General features: G+C 46.3%; 1 protein-coding gene across 1 annotated transcript in view; it reads right to left on the bottom strand.

Moving 5' to 3' along the window:
* The window catches only part of SH3BGRL2 (SH3 domain binding glutamate rich protein like 2), a 98,968-nt gene that overhangs the window by 36,723 nt on the left and 36,827 nt on the right, over positions 1-25,418 (bottom strand). The window contains exon 2 of the mRNA XM_069726457.1: positions 4,365-4,550. Coding sequence (XP_069582558.1) covers positions 4,365-4,550 — 186 coding nt within the window. The remainder of the gene's footprint in view (positions 1-4,364; positions 4,551-25,418) is intronic.

A 25,418-nucleotide genomic window follows, 5' to 3' on the forward strand; every position in this document is an offset into this window, starting at 1 on the left:
GTATCAGTGTGTCGTGCACATCGTGACAGCAGGAAAGCGTTGAGCATTGCCATTTGTACGATGTACACGGACAGCTTTTTGTACCACACCTTGGCCTTCCTCAAAGCACTGTACGGTTGGAGGAGTTGATCGGAGAGATCAACGCCCCCCATGTTTTTGTTGTACCCCAGTACACAGTCCGGTTTGCAGACCTGTGTTGAGGTACCCCGTACACTGCTGAGGGCACTGCCATCACCGTGTATGGTGGTCAAGAGAAGGACATCCCTCTTGTCCTTGTACTTGACCACCAGCAGGTGGTCGCTACATTGGGCTTTGCTCTCACCTTTTCTGAGCATCTGCCCAAGTAGCGTCTTCGGGAGGCCTCTCTGATTTTTGCGGACAGTACCGCAGGCTGCGGTACCTCGCGCAGAGAGGGATTTGTAGAGTGGGATGCTGGAATAAAAGTTATCGGTGTAGAGGTGATAACCTTTATCCAGCAGTGGGTGCACCAAATCCCACACAATTTTCCCACTCACTCCCAGGATGGAAGGACACTCAGGCGGTTCAATCCTGCTGTCCTTCCCTTCGTACACGCTAAAGCTGTAGGTGTACCCTGAGGTACTCTCACACAGCTTGTAGAGTTTGATTCCGTACCTGGCCCTTTTGCTGGGCAGGTATTGACGGAATCTGAGCCGCCCCTTAAAATGAACCAAGGACTCATCCACACAGATGTCCCTTTCGGGCACGTACACGTCAGCAAAATTTTTGCTGAAGTGTTCGATGACCGGCCGAACTTTGAACAGACGGTCAAAATTGGGGTCATCTCGTGCGGGACACCGTGCATTATCGTTGTAATGCAGGAACTTATGGATGGCCTCAAAACGCGTCCGAACCATGACCATTTGGAACACTGGAGTGTTATATAAAATATCTACACTCCAATATTGCCGAAATTTCTGGCTTCTTCACGATCCCCATATGGAGGACCAGGCCCCAAAACTGCGTCATTTCAACTGCGTCTACAGGAGACTAGTTAGAAAATGATGAACGGGGGTTTTGCTCCAAAAATTGCCGAGCATACAAATTAGTTTGCTCCACCATGAGGTTAACGAAAGCCTCAGAGAAAAAGACTTTGAAAAAGTCTATTTCTGTGAGGCCGGTGGTGTCAAACTTGATTCCTAATTCTGCCACAAAATCAGGAATCAGTGGCTCGTAATTTTCGGGGGGCGAGGTCCATATGGGGTCCGAAGAGGGTCGCGCTGGTTCATTTTCAGGAGTGGGCGCTGCCTGATCTTCTCTCCTGGGGCGTCTGCGTGGCGGTTCCGCAGGACCCGAGGAGGAAGATGAGGAGGAGGAAGAGGATGAAGAATCTGAAGAGTAAAGGAATGTGGGATCCTCTCCCTCACTATCAGTGTCGGAGGCAATGAAAGCATATGCCTCCTCCAATGAATAGCGCTGCTGGGATGAACAGGACATTTTTTGTGTGAGTATGGTGCTAGGGTGTAATATTTATTGGTAACTGTGTACGTGTGGGGGGGGGATAGTGTTTGGTGCAAACTATTCTGAAAGGAAAAAGCTAAAGGGAAAAAAAATACCTGTAAAAGGAAAAGTCTAAAACAGCAGGCCCTAGCTCTGATAAGTGAACTGCGTCACTTATCAAAGTTCGGCGGCTGCTGGGTGTGTGAACGGGGATGTGGAAAAAAAAAAAAAGAAATGAAAGGCACGGGTTCAGACGCAGCGGCGGGGTGCGTGGACGGGGATGTGGAAAAAAAAAAAAGAAATGAAAGGCACGGGTTCAGACGCAGCGGCAGGGTGCGTGGACGGGGATGTGGAAAAAAAAAAAGGAATGAAAGGCACGGGTTCAGACGCAGCGGCGGGGTGCGTGGACGGGGATGTGGAAAAAAAAAAGGAATGAAAGGCACGGGTTCAGACGCAGCGGCGGGGTGCGTGGACGGGGATGTGGAAAAAAAGAAAGGAATGAAAGGCACGGGTTCAGACGCAGCGGCGGGGTGCGTGGACGGGGATGTGGGAAAAAAAAGGAATGAAAGGCACGGGTTCAGACGCAGCGGCGGGGTGCGTGGACGGGGATGTGGAAAAAAAAAAAAGGAATGAAAGGCACGGGTTCAGATGCAGCGGCGGGGTGCGTGGACAGGGATGTGGAAAAAAAAAAAAGGAATGAAAGGCACGGGTTCAGACGCAGCGGCGGGGTGCGTGGATGGGGATGTGGAAAAAAAAAAAAGAAATGAAAGGCACGGGTTCAGACGCAGCGGCGGGGTGCGTGGCCGGGGATGTGGAAAAAGAAAAATGAAAGGCACGGGTTTGGACGCAGCGTTTGGGTGCGCGGACGGGGATGTGGGAAAGAAAAGCGAGCACGAGTGTTGATCGGTGAACTGCGTCACCAATCAACGCTCGGCGGCTGCTAAATTTGGGCACGGACGGACGCGGCGCAAAGTGGGGGTGGAGGGGGAAGGGGTAAGGGGGGGTGAAGTAAGATCGGGCCGGGATCGGGGATGAACACTTACGGTTGTAGTCTCTCTTCTTTCTTCTGTCTTCTTTCTTTAGCAAGAATTGTGGTGTCACAGGCTACTGTGGCACCACAAGTCTCAGCACAGGAGGGGGATCTGTCAGCGTGACCGCTCTTCAGGAATCCTCACCAAGTGTGAGGATTCCTGAAGAGCAGTCAGACAGGTCAGGGACAGGTGAGACAGGTCACAGAGCGGTCACACCGCTGCTGTGACCTGTCATTGGTGGGATCGAATGATCACATCCATCCCACCAAATCAGAGGTGGCCCTGGTGACGCCGGTGTCGCTAGGCACCAGCCTATGATCGGAGCTCACAGCTTCGATCATAGGCAGGTCACCGGCAGGTCACCAGCAAGTGACCGGCAGGTGACCATCAGGGCACAGCGCGGGCACACCGCTGCTGTGCCCTGATTGGCAGAGCTGCAGGAGGTGGCCGGAAGATGCAGGGCCCTCCTGCATGTATTTCCAAGCAGGGCACAGTGCGGTAACACCGCCACTGTGCCCTGCGATCGGCGCGATCGCCGATCCGGCGGGTCTGTTCCATCGCGCCAATCACAGCTGCAGGATCCGGAGCCGCAGGGCAGCTGGGGAAGGCTCCAGATCAGGTACTTTCAGGCAGGGCACAGCGCGGTAACACCGCCGCTGTGCCCTGCGATTGGCGCGATCGATGTGATAGTCGATCGCGCCAATCCGGGGGGTTTTGGCCGGTGCCTGGGTTGCCAGGCACCGGCCCCAGGATGAAGTACATCGGTACTCGATCCTAGCCTGGAACCTCACTGTTTCAGCCAAGCTGATTGGCTGAAACAATGAGAAAGGCTGTGATTGGCTGTTCAGAATTGAACAGCCAATCACAGAGATCGGGAGGCGGGGAAGGGGACGCCATACCCCAGGATGCCGAGGCCATCTTCCCTGAGGTAAGATGGAGTCGGAATTTTAATGCGATCACCGCGACTTAAGTCGCAGTGTCGCATTAAAGGGCATGACGTACTATCCAGTCGCTGGTCATAGGGGCCCACCCCACCTCGACGGGATAGTACGTCTGATGTCAGAAAGGGGTTAATGTTAAATATAGGGGGAAAAATGCATGCATTTTTTTGTGTGTTTTTTGCCGCAAAAACGCAAAAAAAAACGCAAATGTGAAACCACCCTAACAAAGTACAATATGTCACGAGAAAACAGTCTCAGAATCACCGGGATCCGTTGAAGTGTTCCAGAGTTATAACCTCAAAGTGACAGTGGTCAGAATTGGAAAAAATGGCGCTCTCAGGAAGTTGAAAACAGACCTTGGGGTGAAGGGGTTTAATGACTGGGTTATCAAAATATAGATTAACATGTAATATTGATTATCTGTAAACATATGTATGGGGTATTAACTTTATAAGCACTGGCACTTTATTCTATTTGCTGCTATTCATTAGCCTAACCAATTCATGAATTACTTTTCTATAGACGGTGTTTTTACACCTGTGTCCACTACTCTCTATTAGTATTACTGTTTTGAGGTTTTATGCTTAATTTATTATGTATTTGTCAAATTTTGATATCACTGATTTTGGACAAAATCTCTCTCCTCTTTGTACGTCTAGCATAAATGGGAACGTCCTTTACTACTCTGGCCCTTTTACCACTAGGCCTTACTGCCATACTAAGAACTCTCTTCTAAGAATTTTGTTGCTATTAATTATATCCAACAGTAAAAGGAAAACTATGAATTTAAATTCAGGAGGACAAAATCTTTAAGAAATGGCTTATTTCATAACTGAACCTGACAACTTTTGAAAATATGTAGAACAGTGTTATTAAAGTTTTTTTTTTTTTCATTTAAACAGCACCTATAAAACTAAAAATAGAGAACACATACCCCACAATAAGTTTCATCATTAAATATCTGTGGAGGTAGGGGGTTGCCATGCTCAGGCCACTTATCCTTAGGAATATTTTTGTACATCCACTGCTTCTGTTCCTCCGACATGGTGATATCCACTATTTCACAAGTGATATTATGTGATTCCAAGTACTGCATTAGCTCCTGCTGCTGCTTCTTTATCTGCAAGAACAATAGAGAAATATATTAGCTAGATTCCAATCTATTTATGCTCAATCTTGATCATATATAGATTAGGAAAAATGGATATAGATGTTTCTAAAGAGTGATTTACTGTAACAATTGTATGACTTATTAAAACAATGTAAAAAAAAAAGAGTAATGTCTCCCAGATCGAATAGGGCAACAAAGGAAAGCTTTTAACTTTTCAGTTCCCTTTTAACCTCTAAATAAAAATTACAACATAGAAGGAAATTAAAGTGTGATTAATAATAGACTAACATTTTAGAGAAAGTAATACATCCTGAGCACTAAAGAGATGCTCTGGTTCATTTCTTGAGAATCAGGGTCTAGGTTAGGGAGGCATTGCCCTTGAAAGGATCCGGTTGGGTTATTCATGCTGCAAGACACATGGCCAGCACGTATCTGAAACAAGCTAGAGCATTGCAAATATGTGTTTCACAAAACATTATTAACAGATTGCCAGTAAACAATATGACGAAGAGAAACAGTTATTGGGATCGAGTTCCCACCAACTTTTCCTAGCCTGGCTTTGGTTGCCTGAGAAGTCGCTCTCTAAGTCTATGTAAGAAGTGACCTGTCATATGTACAATTATGGCCAAAGTGTTGGCACCAGTGATGAGGGAAAACTGCAGTCAATTGCTTCCATGTAATTTTGGATCACTTTTCTTTTGCAAGCTGCTCCAGGTCTCTTATTTGAAGGGTGCCTTGTCTCAACAGCAATTGTAAGAATTCTCCACAATGGGATTTAGGCTACTTTCACACTTCCGTCGGTACGGGGCCGTCGCAAACCGTCGGCCCGACGGACGTTGTGCTAAATTTGGCACAACGTGGGCAGCGGATGCAGTTTTACAACACATCCGCTGCCCATTGTGATGAGGGAGCAGACATGTCGCACAAAAAAAGTTATATTGAACTTTTTTTGTGCGTCGCGTCCGCCAAAACACGACGGTTGCGACATGTGCCCATCCGTCGCGATCCATCGCTAATACAAGTCTATGGGCAAAAAACACATCCTGGAAGCACATTTGCAGGATCCGTTTTTTTGCCCATAACGAGGGATTGCGATGGAGGAAAAAAGACGGAAGTGTGAAAGTAGTCTTAGATCCGACTCATTGCTGGCCTAACAAACGGGCAATCTCTGCAAGTGTTGCGGCTGCGAGACATGCAGCAGAACCTCAAACATATTTTTTGAGCACTCTGAAAACACTCCGTTTGCCCCCCGAGCATACTCGGATAGCACCTTATCTGAACACATTCACTCATCACCTATTGTGACCCAAAATCCTTCGGTAATTTTCAGATTTCATTATTCGTGATGAACGAGTGTACTCGTTGCTCAGGAAAACCTGAAGCCGCTCGGGTTATCTCCGAGTATTTGTACCTGCTCGGAGATTTAGTTTTCGTCACCTCAGCTGAATGATTTATAGCTATTAGCCAGGCTGAGTACATGTGGGGGTTGCCTGGTTGCTAGGGAATCCCCACATGTAATCAAGCTGTCTAGTAGCTGTAAATCATTCAGCTGCGGTGATGAAAACTAAATCTCCGAACACTAACAAATACTCGGAGATCACCCGAGCAACGAGTACACTCGCTCATCACTATTCATGATGCCTTAAATACAGTCGAAGCACCCATTGCCAGAGGCAGCAAAACAACCCCAAAACATCTTTGAACCTCCACCATATTTGATTGAAGATGCTGTGTTCAAAGGCCTCATTCCAGTTTTGGTAAACCGTAGAATTATGTGCTTTACCAAAAAGCTCTATTTTGGTCTCATCTGTCTACAAGACACTTTCTCAGAAGGATTTTTGCATACTCAAATACATTTTGACAACCTGAAATCTAGATTTTTTTTTATGTCCCTGTGTCAGCAGCGAGCTCCTCCGGGATCTCCTGCCATTGTGTTTCATTTAATTCAAACATCAACGGAGAGTTCATGCTGACACTGATGCACCCGGAGCCTACAGGGCAGCTTGAATTTCTTTGGAACTTGATTGGGGTTGCTTATACACCATCCAGACTATCCTGCGTTGCAACCTTTCATTAATTTTTCTCTGCTGTCCATATCCAGGGAGATTAGCTAAAGTGTGATGGGTTGTAAACTTCTTGATTAAGTTGCGTATTGTGGACAAAGGAACATCTAGATTTCTGGACTTGAGATTGTGGATATCTTTCAACAATTTTGGTTTTTAAGTCATCAGACAGTTCTCTTCTCCTCGTTCTGTTCTCCACACAGACACACAATGCAAAGATTGAGTCAACTTCTCCCCTTTAATCTGGTCTCACTTGCAATTTTCATACTGCCCACACCTGTTACTTGCCACAGGTGAGTTTGAACAAGCGTAACAGGCCGCCTGAAACAAAGTTGTTTACCAGCATTTTTGGAAAGGTGCAAACAATTTTGGTCAGCCCATTTTTGGAGCTGTGTGTGAAATCATGTCAAATTTTCCTATTTTTCTCAGAATTTTTGTGTTGTTCCAATACAAACAAAGTAAATAAACGTGTATAACAATGACTGTATGTAGGGACAGACTTGCAAGTGAAACACAGCTGAGCCAAGAGAAGTCACATGTTCACTTTAGGTAGCAGAAAGTACTATAATGCTGTAAATAAGCCCCCGATGTAACCTAAAAGATAAGAAAAACATGTTAGGCTACTTTCACACTCGTGCCGTACTCGGCCCGTCACAGTGAATGCGCCGCACAACGGGGGCAGCGGATGCATTTTTCCAGCGCATCCGCTGACCCATTGTGAGATGCGGGCAGGTGGGGACGGAGTTCCGGCCGCGCATGCCCGGTCGGAAATGGCAGATCGTCGGCAGCAAAAAAACGTTACATGTAACATTTTTTGCTGCCGGCGGTCCGCCACAACACGGCGCAACCGTAACACGACGGTTGCGACGTGTGTCAATGCGTCGCAATGCGTTGCTAATGTTAGTCTATGGGGAAAAAACGCATCCTGCAGACAACTTTGCAGGATGCGTTTTTTCCCCTAAACGACGCATTGAGACGTATTGAAAACGATGCTAGTCTGAAAGTAGCCTTAGATTACACTCACCCAGGGACAGTCCCGATGTGGTCCGGTCCGATGGGCGTCGCGGTCTGGGGCCGGTGCCTCCCAACTTCATAAAATGACATCCTCTTTGCTTCCTGCTGTGGCTCCTGCGCAGGCATATGACCTCTCTGACCTTTCCCGGCGCCTGCGCACTGCAGTACTTTGCTCTGCCCTACTCAACGTACTCAGGACAACAACTTCTGAGGTCCAATTTCTCCTGTTACCCTTGGGAAAATAAAAATTTGGGGGCTAAAAAAATCATTTTTGTGGGAAACAAAATGATTTTATTATTTTCACGGCTCTGCGTTATAAACTTCAGTGAAAAACTTGGTTGTTCAAAATTCTCACAATACATCTAGATAAATTCCTTGGGGTGTCTAGTTTCCAAGTTTCCAAGATGGGGTCACTTGTGGGGGGGGGGGGGGGGGTTCTACTATTTAGGTACATCAGGGGCTCTGCAATTGCAACGTAACGCCGGCAGACCATTCCATCTAAGTCTGAATTCCAAACGGGGCTCCTTCCCTTCCGAGGTCTGCCATGCGCCCAAACAGTGGTTTACCCCCACATATGGGGTATCTGCGTACTCAGGACAAATTGTACAACAACTTTTGGAATCCAATTTCTCCTGTTACCCTTGGCAAAATAAAACAAATTGGATCTGAAGTACATTTTTTGTGAAAAAAACGTTAAATGAGAGGGTGCAGTTTCTAGAATGGTGTCACTTTTGGGTATTTTCTATCATATAGACCCCTCTAAGTGACTTAAAATGTGGTCCTTAATCCCTTTCTGACATATGACGTACTATCCCGTCGAGGTGGGTCCGTATGACCACTGACGGGATAGTACGTTATACGCGATCGGCCGCGCTCACGGGGGGAGTGCGGCCGGGTGTCAGCTGACTATCGCAGCTGACATCCAGCACTATGTGCCAGGAGCTGTCACTGACCTCCCCCGGCACATTAACCCCCGGCACACCGCGATCAAACATGATCGCGGTGTGCCGGCGGTATAGGGAAGCATCGCTCAGGGAGGGGGCTCCCTGCGGGCTTCCCCGAGACCCCCAGAGCAACACGATGTGATCGCGTTGCTCCGAGGGTCTCCTACCTCCTTCCTCGCTGCTGCAGGCCCAGATCCAAAATGGCCGCGGCATCTGGGTCCTGCAGGGAGGTAGCTTCACTGCGCCTGCTCAGAGCAGGCGCCGGGAAGCCAGGACAAGTGCACGTCAGATCGCTGATCTGACACAGTGCACATCAAAGTGTCAGATCAGCGATCTTACACTATAACATGATGCCCCCCTCCCCCCTTGGCAATGTTATAGTGTAAAAAAAAAAAAATATTCACATGTGTAAAAAAAAAAAAATTAAAAAAAATTCCTATAAATACATTTCTTTATCTAAATAGAAAAAAAAACAATAAAAAGTACACATATTTAGCATTGCCGCGTCCGTAACGACCCCACCTATAAAACTATATCACTAGTTAACCCCTTCAGTGAACACCGTAAAAAAATAAAAAAAAAGAGGCAAAAAACAACGCTTTATTCTCATACCGCCAAACAAAAAGTGGAATAATACGTGATCAAAAAGACAGATATAAATAACCATGATACCGCTGAAATCATCATCTTGTCTCGCAAAAAAAAAGCCGCCATACAGCATCATCAGCGAAAAAAATAATAAGTTATAGTCCTCAGAATAAAGCGATGCAAAAATAATTATTTTTTTCTCTAAAATAGCTTTTATCGTATAAAAGCGCCAAAACATAAAAAAATGATATAAATGAGGTATCGCTGTAATCGTACTGACCCGTAGAATAAAACTGCTTTATCAATTTTACCAAACGCGGCACGGTATAAACGCCTTCCCCAAAAGAAATTCATGAATAGCTGGATTTTGGTCATTCTGCCTCACAAAAATCGGAATAAAAAGCGATCAAAAAAAATGTCACGTGCCCGAAAATGTTACCAATAAAAACGTCAACTCGTCCCGCAAAAAACCAGACCTCACATGACTCTGTGGACCCAAATATGGAAAAATTATAGCTCTCGAAATGTGGTAACGTAAAACATATTTTTTCCAATAAAAAGAGTCTTTCAGTGTGTGACGGCTGCCAATCATAAAAATCTGCTAAAAAAAACCCGCAATAAATAGTAAATCAACCGCCCCTTCATCATCCCCTTAGTTAGGGAAAAATTGAAAAAAATGTATTTATTTCCATTTTCCCATTAGGGTTAGGGCTAGGTTTAGGGTTGGGGCTAGGGTTACGGCTACAGTTAGGGTTAGGGTTGGGGCTACATTTACGGTTGGGAATAGGGTTGGGATTAGGGTTAGGGGTGTGTCAGGGTTAGAGGTGTGGTTAGGGTTACCGTTGGGATTAGGGTTAGGGTGTGTTGGGATTAGGGTTTCAGTTATAATTGGGGGGTTTCCACTGTTTGGGCACATCAGGGGCTCTCTAAACGTGACATGGCGTCCGATCTCAATTCCAGCCAATTCTGCGTTGAAAAAGTAAAACGGTGCTCCTTCCCTTCCGAGCTCTCCCGTGAGCCCAAACAGGGGTTTACCCCAACATATGGGGTATCCGCGTACTCAGAACAAATTGGACAACAACTTTTGGGGACCAATTTCTCCTGTTACCCTTGGGAAAATACAAAACTGGGGGCTAAAAAATAATTTTTGTGGGAAATTTATTTATTTTCTATTTTTACGGCTCTGCATTATAAACTTCTGTGAAGCCCTAGGTGGGTCAAAGTGCTCACCACACATCTAGATACGTTCCTTAGGGGGTCTACTTTCCAAAATGGTGTCACTTGTGGGGGGATTCAATGTTTAGGCACATCAGTGGCTCTCTGAACGCAACATGGCGTCCCATCTCAATTCCAGTAAATTTTGCATTGAAAAGTCAAAGGGCGCTCCTTCCCTTCCGAGCTCTGCCATGCGCCCAAACAGTGGTTTACCCCCACATATGGGGTATCAGCGTACTCAGGACAAATTGTACAACTTTTGGGGTCCATTTTCTCCTGTTACCCTTGGTAAAATAAAACAAATTGGAGCTGAAGTAAATTTTTTGTGAAAAAAAGTTAAATGTTCATTTTTATTTAAACATTTCAAAAATTCCTGTGAAACACCTGATGGGCTAATAAACTTCTTGAATGTGGTTTTGAGCACCTTGAGGGGTGCTGTTTTTAGAATGGTGTCACACTTGGGTATTTTCTATTATATAGACCCCTCAAAATGACTTCAAATAAGATGTGGTCCCTAAAAAAAAAATGGCGTAGTAAAAATTAGAAATTGCTGGTCAACTTTTAACCCTTATAACTCCCTAACAAAAACAAAATGTTGGTTCCAAAATTGTGCTGATGTAAAGTAGACATGTGGGAAATGTCACTTATTAAGTATTTTGTGTGACACATCTCTGTGATTTAATTGCATAAAAATTCAAAGTTTTTCACAAAAAAACGCAGGAATTTCAAAGAAATTTTACCACTATCATGAAGTACAATATGCCACGAGAAAACAAAGTCAGAATCGCCAAGATCCGTTGAAGCGTTCCAGAGTTATAACCTCATAAAGGGACAGTGGTCAGAATTGTAAAAAATGGCCTGGTCATTAATGTGCAAACCACCCTTGGGGGTAACAGGGTTAAAAAAAAAAATGTTGTAAAAATGAGAAATTGCTAGTCAATTTTAACCCTTATAGCTTCCTAACAAAAAAAAATGTTGGTTCCATAATTGTGCTGATGTAAAGTAGACATGGGGAAATGTTACTTAAGTATTTTGTGTGACATATCTCTGTGATTTAAGGGCATGAAAATTCAAAGTTGGAAAATTGCGACATTTTCAAAATTTTCACCAAATTTCCGTTTTTCACAAATAGACGCAAGTAATGTCGAGGAAATTTTACCACTAACGAAGTACAATATGTCACGAGAAAACAACGTCAGAATCACCAGGATCCATGCAAGAGTTCCAGAATTGTAACCTCAAAGGGACTGTGGTCAGAGTTGCAAAAATTGGCCCAGTCATTAACATGCAAACCACCCTTGGGAGTTAAGGGGTTAAAAACAATGGCAACAGCTGACTGTGATCAGTGACAATGTGACATGGGATACATTAGTAATGAAAACACAACTAATGCAAAACTATAAAAAAAAAAATGCTGAATAGTAAGCAAAATTCACCAAGGTCCTGCACACAAATGTAAACTCAGCTGTCTCTGGTTACTTCCTTAAGACTTGGCCATGAATGATAAGCATTACATCAAACTCCTACACAGGGCACTGCTACTGAAAACAAATACATTACAACACTAATTTGCAAAACATTACACAGAAAGCACTATTATTCTAAGAGCTCATGTACACACTTGTTGAATGCAGGTTAAAACCTGATAAAATACATTACAAAACAAATGCATCCAGGATTTAGGGTACCGTATATACTCGAGTATAAGCCGACCCGAGTATAAGCCGACCCCCCTAATTTTGCCACAAAAAACTGGGAAAACTTATTGACTCGAGTATAAGCCTAGGGTAGGAAATGCAGCAGCTACCGGTGAATTTCAAAAATAAAATTAGATGCTCCATACCGTTCATTATTGCCCCATAAGATGCTCCATATAAAGCTGTGCCACATATAATGCTCCATACTGTTCATTATTGCCCCATAGATGTGCCATATAGTGCTCTGCACCGTTCATTATTGCCCCATAGATGTGCCATAGAAAGCTCTGCCATATAGTGCTCTGCACCGTTCATTATGGTCCCATAGATGTTCCATAGAAAGCTCTTCCCCGTTCATTATTGCCCCATAGATGTGCTATATAAAACACTGCTACCGGTATATATAATGCTGCTGCGCCAATAAAAAAAAAAATGCCATACTCACCTCTCTTGCTTGCAGCTCCTCAGCATCCCGTCGTCTCTCCGCACTGACTGTTCAGGCAGAGGGCGGCGCGCACACTATACGTCATCGCGCCCTCTGACCTGCAGAGTCAGAGCCAGAGGACGGGAAGATGGAGCGGCGCCCGGCGTGTGGAACGTGGACAGGTGAATATGACATACTTACCTTCTCCCGGCGTCCCGCTCCTTCTCCCGGACAGATGGTCTCCGGGTGCCGCAGCTTCTTCCTCTGTCAGTGGTCACTGGCACCGCTCCCTATGGGAGTGGAGTCCATATTCATAAGTTTAATGAGCGGTCCCACGTGACCGCTGAACAGGGGAAGAGCTGCGGCACCGAAGACCGTGGGACGGGCAGGGGGAGCGCCAGAAGCAGGTAAGTATGCCTCAGACCTCTCTTCCCCTCACCTGCCGACCCTGCCGCCGACCGTGACTCAAGTATAAGCCGAGAGGGGCACTTTCAGCCCAAAAATTTGGGCTGAAATATGTCGGCTTATACTCGAGTATATACGGTACTTACAATCTGACTTCATTGCCTTTTTCACACTGTCATGAATCAAACATGCAGGATTGACAACAGGACAGGATTTAAAAAAAAAAAAAAAAAACATTAGTAACACGTTGCGGATTTACTGCGGATCCGCAGCACTTTTTTCCGCGCAGAAATGCTGCAGATCTGCAAAGTGATTTACAGTACAATGTAAATCAATAGGAAAATGGGTATTATACCTACCGATAATTCGGTTTCCAGGAGTCCATCCTGACAGCACATTGGAGGACGTCCTCCTCCTCCTTGCAGGGACAGGAAATACAACACGAGAGGTTAAAAAGGTCCCACTCCACCCCCTTTCCCTCAGTGTTTTGACAAGTACCACACCATGAATAGATCTACTTTGAATACTTTATTAACCAAACATATTACAGCATATGAACTGGCATGCATAGGGGGGGAAATAAAGGTGCTGTCAGGATGGACTCCTGGAAATTATCGGTAGGTATAATACCCATTTTCCAGGACGTCCCCCTGACAGCACATTGGAGAATACCAAAGAAAACTTCGTTTAGGGTGGGACAACTGCTTGGAGAACCTTTCTCCCATAAGACGTCTGCTGAGCTGCTACTACGTCTGGCTTCTAGTGCTTACAGAACGTGTTTACTCTGGCCCAAGTTGCGGCCTTGCAAATCTGATCTAGGGACGCTCCTGCTCGCTCAGCCCATGATGCTGAAACAGCCCTAGTAGAGTGTGCTCTAATCCCTGTTGGGCAGGCTACCCCTTCAGATGAGTAGGCTTTTGAAATTATAGTGGTGATCCATCTAGCTATTGAAGCCTTGGAAGCTTTTTTACCTTTATTCTTACCCCCAAATAGAATGAAAAGATTAGAATCTTTCCTCCAGGAGTTAGGGTACCGTCACACTATACGATTTACCTACGATCACGACCAGCGATATGACCTGGCCGTGATCGTAGGTAAATCGTAGTGTGGTCGCTGGGGAGCTGTCACACAGACAGCTCTCCAGCGACCAACGATGCCAAGGTCCCTGGGTAACCAGGGTAAACATCGGGTAACTAAGCGCAGGACCGCGCTGAGTAACCCGATGTTTACCCTGGTTACAAGCGTAAAGTGAAATCAGAGCACAGCGGCTGTGCTTTCACTTTCACTTTACGGCCGGCAGTCACAGTGCGGGAAGCAGACGGCAAGGGACCTGACGGACACCAGAATGTAAGTAAGTATGTACTGTTTTTTTTTTTTTAGTTTTACGCTTGTAACCAGGGTAAACATCGGGTTACTAAGCGCGGTCCTGCGCTTAGTTACCCGATGTTTACCCTGGTTACAAGCGAACGCATCGCTGGATCGCATCGCTAGATCGGTGTCACACACACCGATCTAGCGATGACAGCGGGAGATCCAGCGATGAAAGAAAGTTCTAAACGATCTGCTACGACGTACGATTCTCAGCAGGATCCCTGATCGCTGCTGCTTGTCAGACACAGCGATATCGTAACGATATCGCTGGAACGTCATGAATCGTACCGTCGTAGCGATCGAAATGGTATAGTGTGACGGTACCCTTAGTGGCCTCCAGATAATTTAATACTGCCTGCCTAACATCAAGGGAGTGTAAAGCCTGTTCTTTTTCATCAGAAGGGTTCTCACAAAAGGAAGGTAAAATTATTTCCTGGTCTCGATTTCTAGCTGAGGCTATTTTAGGGATAAAAGCTGGATCTAATTTTAGGATTATATGGTCCTCTCGGACCTGAAGATGTTGATCCTTAATTGATAGGGCCTGAATTTCCCCTACGCGTTTAGCTGTTGTAATCGCTACTAGGAAGGCCGTCTTCCAGGTACGAATTGAAATAGGCATGTCCTCCTCAAGAGTATAGGGATTTTTACACAGAGCCCTGAGGACCAGATTTAAGTCCCATGTAGGAGCTAACTGTCTTAAGGTAGGCCGTAATCTCTGGATGGCCTTCACAAATCTGATTATCCAGGGGTGGGAGGCTAATGGATAATCCAAGAAAGTACTAAGGGCCGAGATCTGGACTTTAATCGTACTTGGCCTGAGCCCCAAGTTAAAGCCCGCCTGTAAAAAATTTAAGACTCTAGGAATATCTAAGGCTCCCGGAATCACGGCCGACCCGCCACTTTCCATACAAAATTTCCTCCAGATTTTGTGGTAGATGGCTGAGGTGACAGTCTTCCTACTAGCCTGGATGGTTGTAATTACTTCATCTGAAAGACCTCTGGATTTCAAGATGTCCCTCTCAGGATCCATGCTGACAGATGTAATCTCTCCGGGTCTTGGTGTAAAACGGGCCCTTGATGAATTATATCTTTCCATAACGGGAGTTTGATAGGGTTTTCCGTTGTCATGGCTCCCAACAATGGGAACCAACTTCTCTTTGGCCAAAATGGTACAATCGACAGCACTGTTGCCTGGTCTTCTTGAATCTTCCTGAGCACTACTGGGGTAAGTGCTATTGGGGGAAACGCATAAGACAGAGGTTCGTTCCATGCTTGACTTAAGGCGTCGACTGCTTCCGGCATGTCTGAAGGGTTGAGGGAATAAAATCTGGGCACTTTCGCATTTTTTCTTGTGGCAAATAAGGAGTTCCCCAACGGTGGCAAAGTATTTGGAACATTTCTTCATTTAGTTCCCATTCGGTTGGATAAACTTTCCTTCTGCTTAGATAGTCGGCTAGCACGTTTTTGGATCCTTCCAGATGCACTGCTGTTATCGATAGGACCACGTTTTCTCTTTGCGCTAGATCCTGAAACGCCTTGTGTCTGGAACCTCCCTGATGTCTCAAGAAGGATACCGCTGTCATGTTGTCGGATAGGATTTTTACGTGCTTGTCCTTTAGGCGAGAATGGTTTCTTCAGAGAGCTTCCCAAACTGCGTATAGTTCTCTGTAATTTGACGACATCTGACTGATCTCTTTGGGCCACTTGTCTTGAAAGAATTTTCCTTCCAAGTGCGCTCCCCATCCCCACTGACTTGCGTCCGTGGTGATTACCACACAAGGGGTTGATATCCAAGGGACACCCATTCTTAGATTGTAGTCCTGGGTCCACCATCGTAGAGATTTTCTTACCTTCATTGATAGCTGCAGTTTTTTGTCTAATGACCATTGACAACGATCCCATACCAGGAGGACTTGTTCTTGTAATGGTCTTGAGTGAGCCTGAGCCCATCTGACACACGGGATGCAAGCTGTCATCTTCCCCAAGACCTTCATAGCCGCTCTTATCGTAACTGGACTTCTTTGGAACTCTAAGATCATTTTTTATTGAGATTCGTTTGTCCCTTGGTAAGAAGGATTGTCTGAATGTAGAATCCAAGAGTACTCCTAGAAATATTTTTCGGGATTCTGGCCTTAGATGCGACTTTTCCTGGTTTACCACCCATCCTAGTTGTTCCAATACTGCTATGACCCGATCTCTGTGCTGCTGCAGAATGTCCCTTGTTCGTGCTACAACCAGAAAATCATCCAAGTATGGAATTATTGTTATTCCTTGGTTTCTTAGGAAAGCCACCACTTCTGCTACCAATTTCGTAAAAATTCTTGGAGCAGATGCTAGACCGATGTTACGGCCGCCGCTACTTGCCCTCGTCGCTCCGCTTCTGGCCGCCGGCGCGCTGCCCCTGCTTGCTCTGGCCGCTCTTCGCTCGGGTCCCGGCGCGTCATTCCTCCTGCTTCTTCTGCGGCGCCGGCTCCTCTCGCCGCTGCTCGTCCCCGCTGCATTACTTCCGGGGGACGGCGCGCTCGTCGTCTGCTGGCCCCGCCTCCTCCTCGTCCTGCTGAGGATGTTCGGTGTCTGCGCCGGCACGCGGGGGTCTATGGAGGGCGCCTGCGCTCCTGTCTGGCTTCTCCTGCTTCCGGGATCCGGCAGTCCAACCAATCCCGGTAAGACCCTCACTATTTCAGGCCATCTCCCCTGCTAGGAGGTGCCTGAGTGTCATTAGCTTTTTGCCTTTGCCTCTGGCCTCTTCTGCTCGTACTTGTCCGATACTTCTTGTTTTCCTTCCGCCAGTGTGTTTTTACTTTTCCGGTCACCTCTTCCGTTTTTTTCTTTGCAGTTTCGCCTTCGTCTACTGCTTCTCTTCAGTTCAGCTTGTCTGCCAGTCTTCGTGTCTTCCATTGTGCTCCAGCTTCCCTGCCTCCGTGTATCCCGCTCCTGTGATCCGTTCAGTGTCTTTCTTTATTGTTTCTTCCTGAGCCGTCCCTTCTGGTATCTGCTACCGTGGTAGGGTCTTCTTCGGGTCTGCCCCAGCCAGTCCCTGTATAGGGGTTGGTTAACACCTGGTCCGCTCGCCCGGAGGTAGTACCTTGCCATGGTCCAGAGGGTCCACTCTCACTTTCGTCTCAGATAGCGTAACAACCGAATGGGAGGCATTGAAATTGGAAGTGGCAGGTCTGGTCTGGGAATCTTACCGAGAATCTCAGTAGCTCCTGAGATGAGGGGTGTATCGGAACCTGATAATACGCACTCTTCAGATCGAGAGTGCACATTACCGAATCCTTGTTTATAAGGTGAATGGTTGACCTGACTGATTCCATTCTGAATCGTTTGTATTTGACGAATACGTTCAGAGGTTTCAAATTTATTATTGTACGGATTGAGTTTTCTGCTTCCTGGAGCTTCAGGAAAATGGCCACGGGAGGCCACGCGTGCACAGATTGAGATCGCGGCGGCCATTTTCCTGAAGCCGAGTTAGCAGATTGAGATTTCGGCTTCAGGAAAATAGCCGCCGCAATCTCCATCTGCGCACACGCGGCCTCCCGCGGCCATTTTCCTGAAGCCCTGGGAAGCAGAGTACTGAATCTACGCATGCGCGGCCTCAGGAAGATGGCCGCCGCCACTGGGAAAACTGTGACTCACCCAGCTCTGCTGCTCTCCTTCAATACCGGGCCACGGCGTCACCTCAAATGTGGAAGGGACCCTGGCCGCTGCCACCTGAGGAAGTGACCGCACATCTGCTGCCGCCACAGCACTGCCGCAACCTCCCCATGGACACCACGCTATGGTGTCGCCCACCTAAGCAGGATGGGACCCTGCTCAGGTGCCTGCCCTCAGGTAAGAGATCTTATATTCGGACAATAAGACGGACCCCCATCTTTTAAAAAATATTTTTTTCTGCAATTTTCACCCCAAATTTGGGGTGCGTCTTCTGGTACGGTGCATCTTACAGTCCGAAAAATACGGTATATCTGCCCGAGAAGTTTTATTAATTAAATGTTCCTCCAATTGTTCCATCCACAGGAACATGGATCTTGCTACAGACGTGGCTGCGATGTTAGTTTTTATTAAGGCTGCTGAAGTCTCTCAGGCTCGACGTAAAAGGATATCCGCCTTGCGGTCCATTGCATCCTTGAGACTCGATGAATCCTCAAAGGGTATGGATGTTTTCTTTGCCACCTTGGCTATAGGGGCATCCACTTTAGGAATTTCTTCCCAAATCTTGATCTCTTCTGGATCGAACGGCAGACCGCTTTTAAAATCTCTGGACATCACCAATCTTCGCTCCGCGTCTTTCCATTCTTGTGATATCATCTGACGAATATGCTCGCTCACAGGGAACACTGTCCGTTCCTGATATGTGAGCCCTCCAAACATCTGGTATGTCTAGATCTCGGACGTGGATCTTCTTTCATCTGCATAGTACGTCTGACCGCCTGAACCACCTCTTCTGTGTCTTCTACTGGAAATACCTCTTTCCTTCCTGTTCTTCCATTGGCAATTCTCCTTCTTCTTGATCAGAACCTCTGTATTCTGATTCCGCTTCTGACGAACCATCCTGATCTTCTTGTTCTGGATCCCTTCTTGGTCTCTTACGAGCAGGGCCCGGACTGTACATGTCCCGTTGAGACATTGAGGCCAAGGAATTCTCAACCTCTTCACGGATTATACTCATCTCAGATAACATCGATGGTTATTCATCTCCAACAATCTTTTCAATACACGAGCTGCAGAGATCTTTCTTGTATGTTTCTGACAGCTTCACATTACATATAGAACACCTCTTAGATTTTGTTAACACCTTTCCAGACTTTTTTGTCTGAGGGAGGGGAGTCTGAGTGGCCTCTTTGTCCTAAATATAAGAATAAGAACGGCTCAGTGTGTGTGCAGGCGTATATATGTACTCTGCGCACTGCGCACTTACCCCCGTCTCCTCATTTCTGTTCTCCGTATACTCTGTGGAGAGATGCCCATTATAAACATGTGATCTCCCACACAAATAAGGGATATAGCAGCTTCTGCTGCACTCACCCTTAGTCTCCGGCATTTTTCAGTAGCCTGCTAGCACGGACCCACAAACTTCTGTGTCCTGCCGCCGACAATACTCTGCAGGGATTCAAATCCGGCACTCTCTTACACCAGAAGGAGCGCTGGATGACGATCTGCAAGTGCCCTGAGATTTTGTGCGCCCTTAAGAATGCTTCCCCGGGAGGAAGCGGTTCAACCCAGGAGCCCGTCCACTCGACTGGTCTCTAGGCAGAGGGACTCCCCACCGGGAAGTTTCTGCCTCGGGCTTTTGTTGCGGGGGAAGGATATTGGCCCAGCCGCACGATCCTCGAGCCCTCCGGACCGGTAAGCTTCCGCGCTGTGCTGCGCTGCTCCTCTCGTGTATCCCTCCATGCAGGGACAGGAAAAACACTGAGTGAAAGAGGGTGGAGTGGGACCTTTTAACCTCTCGTGTTGTATTTCCTGTCCCTGCAAGGAGGAGGAGGACGTCCTCCAATGTGCTGTCAGGGGGACGTCCAGGAAAAAAAAAATGCTGTGCTAATGGTGCAGAAAATTCCGCACAGAAAACGCAGCTGATTGAAAGAAGGAGCATGTCACTCCTTTTGTGCGGATCTGCAGCGGTTCTGCACCCATTCCATTATAGAAATCCGCAGGGCTAAAAAAAAACCACATGAAATCCGCAGCAAATCCGCAAGAAAAACGCATCAAATCTGCACCTGCGTTTTCTGCCAGGAGATTCAGATTTTGTGCAGAAAATTCTGCACCTAAATCTGCAACTTGTGCACATAGCCTAAACCACAAAAACCCTTTAAGAACCAGGCCTAATTTGGCTCTAAACATCTATTTTCATTGTTGTATTCCAGGATTCGTAATTTTTTTTATGTTTTTGTCAGCATACCGTAGTTGTACGAGGGCTTATTTTTTTGGGATTAGATGAATTTGCCTATGGCACTATGTTGGGGTACATATACCGTAACTTATTTTTCTATCTTAACTCTGTATGGGGAGAAATAGAAAAAAAACACTATATTTTTGCTTTTTTGTTTGTTTGTTTGTTACACTGTTCATATGCTACATAAAGTATTAGTTTTCTATAAGTTTGCACATCAAATTAATAGTTTTATTAATCTATACAATAACTACACAGCTTTAAAAAAAAAAAAAATTGTTTTTGTATCACCATATTCTGAGAGCCACAAGTATATCATTTTTCAGTCAACTGACCCTGTGTGAGGGCTTTTTTTTTCCACCTGACAGGATCTAATCATTGGTCCAAATTTTGTTAATATACAATTTTTTGTTTACTTTTTATTATATTTTTTGGACGATGGAATGAAAAAAAACAAAATCGCACTTCTGAGTTCTTTTGGTTTTGGTTAAATACCATTCATCAACAACTTTTTGATCACTTTTTATTTAATTTTATAGTTCGGATTAGAAATAAGTAAATACATTCAAGTAAGCTGAATTACATTTGCCAAATGCGGATTCTGTGCTTGTTAAACTCACCTCTTCGTCCCCTTAGTAGGTCACATCTTCTGATCATGACTGAATCTTCGAGTCTCTAAACCTGTGCTGGACTTCAGTGTCATGGCGCTATACAGGCATCAAAACTTCACGATGTGAGCAGCCGACTTCCTGCACACTGACATCTGAAAATCTGGCACAGTGAAGAGAACCGCAGATTTCAACGCAAGTGCTAGGGGATCAGTAGATGTGGCGAGGAACAGACGCATGGTCGCGAGTAGTGAAGAGGCTAGAAAGGTGAGCACAGGGAGGGACATTAACCCCTTCCCGAAATGCGCCATACACATATTGCTCTGTGGGAGCTGCGTTCCCACAATCAGCAGTATATGTATGGCGGCACAATCGCGCAGGCAATTGGGTGCGGGTGTCAGCTCTGTGTTGTAGTTGACATCCCGCAGAAACGCCCACAATCGGTGCTTGCACAATCACGGATATACAACCCCTCTGATGTCGCTGTCAGTAGTGACAGTGGCATAGAGGAGCATCGCGCAGGGAATCCGTTCCCTGTGCGCTTCCATCGGGACAATGCAATCATATTGTCTTCATGGTCTACATGGAGATCCCCGGTCGCAAGGTCCTTCTGGGTCCTGCAGGAAAAGTGGCTTGTGAGTGCCTGTCAGATTCTGATCTGATACTCTACAGTGCAATTGGCCAGTTTTGTGCACTTCTGAAAAGGACATAGCTGAACAGAAGCCAGACATAGTCCAGAATAAGCATGCGGTCTCATTATGAAAAGATCAAACAGATTTTCATCTGTCACGTCATTCGGAGATTTAGATGGAAACCCCGATGCAAGTGCTCAGCGTAGAGCGCCGGATAAATTTGATCCCAAACGTTATATAAAATGTTTCCAATAAAAGCTTCAACTCAATCCACACAAAAAAGCAAGTCCTCACTCAGGTCTGTCATCTGTTAACAGAAATATAGGGGGTTTCCACATTACTGGTAGCACAAAGGCGCTAGAAAAACTAAATTGGCTCCTGGCCCTCCCAAAAGAAATTCAGCAAATTCTCTGCTCCCAAATCCAACTGCCCCCCCTTCCTTCTGAGCAGGGTCGGACTGGGGCACCTGGACACCGGAGAATCCTCCGGTGGGCCCCGCCCCGAGCCCCTGCCTCCCTCATTTGTGCCTGCCCTGCATCATGCTCATAGCGTGCACCCAGCAGTGCACACGTTATTGTATAGCCGGCACCGCAGCGGCTGGCAGACTGCACAGGTGATGGGAAGAGCAGGAGCAGCTCCTTCACATCACCTGCTGCTGCTGCCATTACTCTGCCAGGAGAGGTGTGTGTGTGTGCGCCGACCCTCACTTCAGCCACCACGTCAGAGGAACAGCTGACTGTGAGGCTGAGAGCAGACAGCACACAGCAGCTGACCCGCAGTCACCTGTTTCCTGTGCTGAGACTCTCTGCTCCTCTTCTACAAATCCCTGGGCAGCAGTGTAAACGCTGATTGGCTGCAATTCAGCCAATCAGCGTTAGTTTTCTTTGTGTGAGCTCACAGCACAGTTCAGGCAAGGAGCTGTGCTGTGATTGGTCAGCTGTCCTGCCCAAGCAGCACACAGCAGGGCTATATAGTGCAGGAGCAGAGGGATGGCTGCAGTCAGTGTGACTGTAAGTACATAGTTATGATGCCTGCACCCTGAGTAGATCTGCAGCCACTAAGGCAGTTAGGGGAGGGGGCCCCATGCATCCTAAAGGTGACACGGGTGGGGGCCCACAGTGATATTCTAATTTTCTTGTGGGCCCCCTCCCCTATTGTGTCAACCACCTCTATTTTAGGCTATGTGCACACGTATTTGATAAATCCGCAGTGGAAAACCGCTGCGGATTTACCACGGTTTTTCTGCGTTTCCACTGCGGTTTTACATAAGGGCAGTTGTAAAACTGCTGCGGAAAATGCAGAAAGAAGTGACATGCTGCGGAATGTAATCCGCTGCTTTTCTCGCAGTTTTCTCTGCAGCATGTGCACAGCGTTTTTTGTTTCCCATAGGTTTACATGGTACTGTAAACGCATGGGAAACTGCTGCGGACCGCAAGCAAAATCACATCGTGTGCACATAGCCTTACTGTAGCTCCTCTTTCACTCTCTGAGCAGGCCCATAGGAAATTAGAGGTGAAATAGTGGGGGAGGGGGCCACAGGAAAATAGAGGTGAAACAGTGGGGGAGGGGGCCCATAGGATATTGGGTGACACAGTGGTGAAGGGGGTCCTCGGGTGATTAACACCTTTACAACATCTGCCTTACATGTATGGCGCGTGTTAAATGCCAGTGTCAATCTCTGACTGCAGCATATAACACATGCCAGCATGCGTGCGTATCATTCTCTCACCCATTGGTGCCCACGAGGTGATCGTGAGTTGCCGATGGGTTTTAATGACAGCCAGGGGTCTTCTTCCTGTAGCCGAGCTTTAAAGGAGACCATAATTTCTTCTATATGCAGGGATGCTGTGGCATCACTGTATATAATAGCACATGCGATCGGATGATCGCATCTTCATGTCCTCTAAGGCTATGTGCACATGTTACAGATTAGGCTTAGGAATTTCTGGTGCGGATTCTGCCTCTCCTGGCAGAAAACGCACCTGCGGATTTGTCGCGTTTGTGTTTTTGCTGCGGTTTTCTTGCGGATTTGCTGCGTTTTTTACCCCTGCGGTTTTCTATAATGGAATGGGTACAAAAACACTGCATGTTTACAAAAAAGAAGTGACATGCTACTTCTTTTAAACCGCAGCGTTTCCGCAGCGGATTTTCCGCAAAGTGTGCACAGCATTTTTTTTTCTCATTGATTTACATTGTACTGTAAATCAATTGCAGATCTGCAGCGTTTCTGCACCGCAAAAAATGCTGCGGATCCGCAGAGAATCCGCAACGTGTGCACATAGCCTAAGGGGGCTAACTGTACCAGTGAAAGGTAAAAAGAAAATAAAAAAATTCCTAAAAGTTCAAATCACCCTTTTTATCCCATTGAAAATAAATATATTTTAAAAATAAAAAGCAACAAATATTTGGTATTGCTGGGTTCAGAAAAGTCCGATCGATCAAACTATAAAAACAATTAACTTGATCAGATAACACCGTAAAAAGAAACAAATGCCAAATGTCCTTTTTTCTGTTCGCCACAATTCCACAAAAAAAACCTATAACAAATGATGAAAACATTACATCTATCCCAAAATCGTACTAATAAAAACAATGTCTCGCCCCCAACAGAAAACTTCCCTGTGTGTAATAAAATACGCAGCAGTCGCCGTCTTCTGCCGCTGTGTCGTTGCTTGTGTCTTCATTGCAGTGGAATATGGCCACCGGTAAGTATTTTACTACACACACTGGACTTACATTACTGCTCTCCTGTGTGGTGTAGTGTATAGAGGATCTGTCAGCTCTCCTGTGTGGTGTAGTATATAGAGGATCTGTCATGTTATGGCTGGCAATCAGGCAACACAGCGTGCAGTAATCAGCGCACATACAGAGATCTGGCAATAACCAAAAACAATAGGACGAGCTCTGAGACGTGGAATCTCTGTAGACTGCAGTACCTGATCTATCCTCACACAACTATAAGCAGCAGTGGATTGCGCCTATAACTACCTATGCAACTCGGCACTGCCTGAGGAGCTGACTAGCCTGAAGATAGAAATACAAGCCTGACTTACCTCAGAGAAATACCCCAAAGGAATAGGCAGCCCCCCACATATAATGACTGTTAGCAAGATGAAAAGACAAACGTAGGAATGAAATAGATTCAGCAAAGTGAGGCCCGATATTCTAGACAGAGCGAGGATAGCAAAGAGAACTATGCAGTCTACAAAAAACCCTAAAACGAAAACCACGCAAAGGGGCAAAAAGACCCACCGTGCCGAACTAACAGCACGGCGGTGCAACCCTTTGCTTCTCAGAGCTTCCAGCAAAAGTTAATAGCAAGCTGGACAGAAAAAACAGAAAACAAACTAGAAGCACTTATCTAGCAGAGCAGCAGGCCCAAGGAAAGATGCAGTAGCTCAGATCCAACACTGGAACATTGACAAGGAGCAAGGAAGACAGACTCAGGTGGAGCTAAATAGCAAGGCAGCCAACGAGCTCACCAAAACACCTGAGGGAGGAAGCCCAGAGACTGCAATACCACTTGTGACCACAGAAGTGAACTCAGCCACAGAATTCACAACAGTACCCCCCCCTTGAGGAGGGGTCACCGAACCCTCACCAGAACCCCCAGGCCGACCAGGATGAGCCACATGAAAGGCACGAACAAGATCTGGGGCATGGACATCAGAGGCAAAAACCCAGGAATTATCTTCCTGAGCATAACCCTTCCATTTGACCAGATACTGGAGTTTCCGTCTAGAGACACGAGAATCCAAAATCTTCTCCACAATATACTCCAATTCCCCCTCCACCAAAACAGGGGCAGGAGGCTCCACAGATGGAACCATAGGTGCCACGTATCTCCTCAACAACGACCTATGGAATACATTATGTATGGAAAAGGAGTCTGGGAGGGTCAGACGAAAAGACACCGGATTGAGAATCTCAGAAATCCTATACGGACCAATAAAACGAGGTTTAAATTTAGGAGAGGAAACCTTCATAGGAATATGACGAGAAGATAACCAAACCAGATCCCCA

This window comes from Ranitomeya imitator, chromosome 5 (assembly GCF_032444005.1).
Source record: "Ranitomeya imitator isolate aRanImi1 chromosome 5, aRanImi1.pri, whole genome shotgun sequence".
Taxonomy (NCBI): domain Eukaryota; kingdom Metazoa; phylum Chordata; class Amphibia; order Anura; family Dendrobatidae; genus Ranitomeya; species Ranitomeya imitator.